Raw genomic sequence first — 3,178 nt, forward strand, 5'->3', positions numbered from 1 at the left:
CGGGTTCGGCTTCATCCCGGCGCCCTCGCCGCCCGCCGCTCTGATCATAGAGGAGCACGGGGCCCAGTGACGGCTGCTGCGGTGGCCCGGGCAGCAGCGCACGCACCGACAGGCTCCCGCGGCGCAGGCGGCGCAACAGCAGCCCAGGCAGGGCCACGTTGAGCGCGCCGGTGATGCGCGCTGCCTCGTAGAGCTCTCGGCTGCGGCAATCCAGGATCAACAGCTGTGGCCGAGGAGGCGACAGCTCCTGGCTCAGCCACAGGCTAGAGCGGCCCAAGCTCGCCATGAGGGCCGGCTCCCTGCACGTCGGGTCTCGAGCTCTGCGGAGAAAGGGAAGACTGGTGTGAGTTGGACCTCCCTAGAAGCCTGCCTGGTTCCCATCAGGTGGACCTAAGGCCATCGCCGCCTCCCTTCATCCCCATTCCCAGTCCACCGCGATCACTCCCGAAGTTCGGACTTGTGGGGTTCAGGGAGAACAGGGCGGCCCGTCCACGACGGCCCTCCTGGAGCCAGCCGTTTGGATCCCCCTGGGGAGGAGAGGACAAAAGGAGAGACCTAGAGTGAGGTCGGACTGCAGGTGGCCACTTGCGGATGTCCTGGGCACGATGAGTCGGAGGGCGCTGTCTGTGAAACCGGCTGCGAGGCAAGAGGCAGGGCTGCTGAGGAGGCGCGCACGTGGAAGGCGAGCCGCGAGCCGCCAGTACTCTGGTCACTTGCTGGCTGCTGACCCAGCTGCTACTCGGGAAGCGGCTCCTTTTGGATGCTAGGCTGCCGCTGCGAGGGGCGGGGCGGGGGCGGAGAGGGCGGGCGGGGGAGGGCTCAGGGTGGCCAGCGAGCCAACGGGTTCGAGCGGGAGCAGTTGGGTGGGCCTAGCGCGTGGCGCGCTAAGCTTGGCCTTCCACTGAGGCGGGACAAGACGGGGCAGAGGCCAAGGGCAGTCAGAGGCCCAGTAAGGAATGGTCAGCCACAGGTCCCCTGGTGGCGCCACCCAGCCGGGAGGCAGGGGGAGGGTTGAGGTGGGAGTGGAGATGGGGGTGGGGCAAAGCCCTGCACCTCTGCCCCAGAGTTTGCCTTTAAACTAACTCATTCGGTGAGCCTGGACCATCGTGCTCTCCCACCCCCCGCAGCTCCTAGGCACCCCCCAGGGCTTGGGCGGGACAGGATCCCTGTTGGCAACCACAGAACTGCTCTAACTCTGTGCAGACCACATTCCCCAACTCCTCAACCTGTCCTGCTTCCTGCCTGGCGACTTTACCTACCAGCCAGTCCCCCCAGACAAAAAGTCCTGGTAGGCGCTCCCCCGCCCCAGCTCCTCCTGCTGTGCCCCCAGTCAGTCCTGAGACCTAGGTTGGACATAGACATCTCTGCCCCTTGCTCCGACCTCAGGTTCTGCTCAGCCAAGGCCACGGTTACAAGCCAGGCAGGACATACCAGTGCTCACCGCTTAACAGATCGGCAGCTTACAAGACCAAAGCCAGTAATGGCGGGTTGTGACAATGAAACAGGACAAGGTGATGGAATTGCCTTTGTTCCTTTCCTGTTTAAAACTAATCCATAGGAATTGGCAGGAAGTTAAAGGCCAGGATGGCTAAAGGGCAAGAAAATGAAGATAAAGTGGGAAAGTCCTCAGGCATGGGGGAAAAAAGCAAATAAAAAAAAAAAACCAACAACACCCAAGGTAACACACACACACACACACACACACACACACACACACACGATAACATTCCCTAATTACCGCATTAGTAAGATCAAATCATTTCAAATCAGAAGGCCCAGTGCTGGCAAAGTTGCTGTGAAATTGGCAGGCTGCTGGATTGGTGGTAGGTTTATGGATCGGCAAAGCCCTTTTGGAAATTAATTTGGCACTATGCATAAAAAAAATCCATTTCCTCTAACCACTTCTGAGAATCACTCTGGAGAAAATAAATGAAAAGGAAGCAAAGCTATCCTCTACACAGAAAGATGGACAGTGCCCGTCTTTTCTAATAGTGACACACTCAGAGAGGCCGGGCAGCTCCATAGCGAGGGCAGTTGCAGATGTCCCCCGCTGTAGGGAGTCCTATGGAAAGGCGAGAAAAGGCTTGGTGGGAAGCAAGCAGATCCTTACAGGGCCTCAAGCTAACTAGCCCTGTTGTGGACACTGCGGACACTCAGTGTGGATGGAGAGAAGGGAACTAGTTCCAGAGGGGTCCAGGGTGCTCTCTGGAGAGTGCTTCTTGCAGGTGATTGGAGCTACAGGGGGAGGAGGGACCTCATGGTGAAAGAAGGGACCACATGGTGAAAGAAGGGGACCCCTGTTGTTGTGAGGTGCTGTCCAGTCAGTTCTGACTCACTGCGACCCTATGAACAACAGAAGGTCTTGCCTGGTCTTGCGCCATCCCTAAGAGCTCAGAGCCTGCATCTCCTAGCCTCCTCTGCAGGCCAGGTCGTGGAGGCTCTCAGGCCTGGAGGTAGAACTGGAGAATTTGTGTGTGTGTGTGTGTGTGTGTGTGTGTGTGGGCGGGTGTTGATTCAATCTCCAAAATGAGTGCTCAGTGCCCAATGCCAGCTCTGGACCGCTGGGAACCTGTTGCCATCTCCGCACTGCGGGGCTCAGAGCAGCCAAGAGTCCCTCCCCCTTCAGGACTCGGGCCCCCTGCAGCGCCCAGCCTGGCCAGACCCTCTCAAGTGGGTGGAGCCATGCTGCGGGCAAGCCACTAGCTGCAGGGTGGGCGCAGCGCCCGCTGCTCCCACCCTCTCCCTCTCAGGCTTCTGGACAGATCTCTAGGATGGGCACCCTTGCCTCCGTATCCCTTGGTGAGGCATCCTCTGGAGGCGCAAGCCGCCTGCGCCCCTGGTCTCGCAGCCTCTGGAGAGCGGCGCCCCGCACCCGAAAGGCCTGGTTCCCACTAGGCAGGGTGGCTGGATTTCGGCTGTTGCGCGCGGCCGGGTCACATGGCCAGGAGCGCAAGTCTCAGAGTCAGCGTTGCTGCCAAATTCAGTCTCTGTTAGCAGAGCCACTTGCACTGGGGGGCGGCTTCCTGAGCTGGCTCATCCCAGGTAGACCAGTGTGTGCCCGACCCCAGCTGGCCCCATCCCGGCGCGCCGAGGAAGCCATGAAGGAGTGAGACCAATTGTTGCACTGGGGAGCCCAGGAGGGTGTCGCCTGCTTTTCCCGCTGCCTGTCCCCTCCCCC

General features: G+C 60.1%; 1 protein-coding gene across 1 annotated transcript in view; it reads right to left on the minus strand.

Moving 5' to 3' along the window:
• Positions 1–700, minus strand: part of DUSP9 (dual specificity phosphatase 9) — a 2,166-nt gene extending 1,466 nt beyond the window's left edge. The window contains exons 1-2 of the mRNA XM_030889039.2: positions 556–700; positions 5–320 (exon numbers count right to left, since the gene is read on the minus strand). Coding sequence (XP_030744899.1) covers positions 5–286 — 282 coding nt within the window. The 5' untranslated portion in view covers positions 287–320; positions 556–700. The remainder of the gene's footprint in view (positions 1–4; positions 321–555) is intronic.
• Positions 701–3,178: the final 2,478 nt, after the last annotated feature.

The sequence above is a fragment of the Echinops telfairi genome, unplaced genomic scaffold (genome assembly GCF_000313985.2).
Source record: "Echinops telfairi isolate 266 unplaced genomic scaffold, ASM31398v2 ScPeMD7_7472;HRSCAF=8510, whole genome shotgun sequence".
Classification (NCBI taxonomy): domain Eukaryota; kingdom Metazoa; phylum Chordata; class Mammalia; order Afrosoricida; family Tenrecidae; genus Echinops; species Echinops telfairi.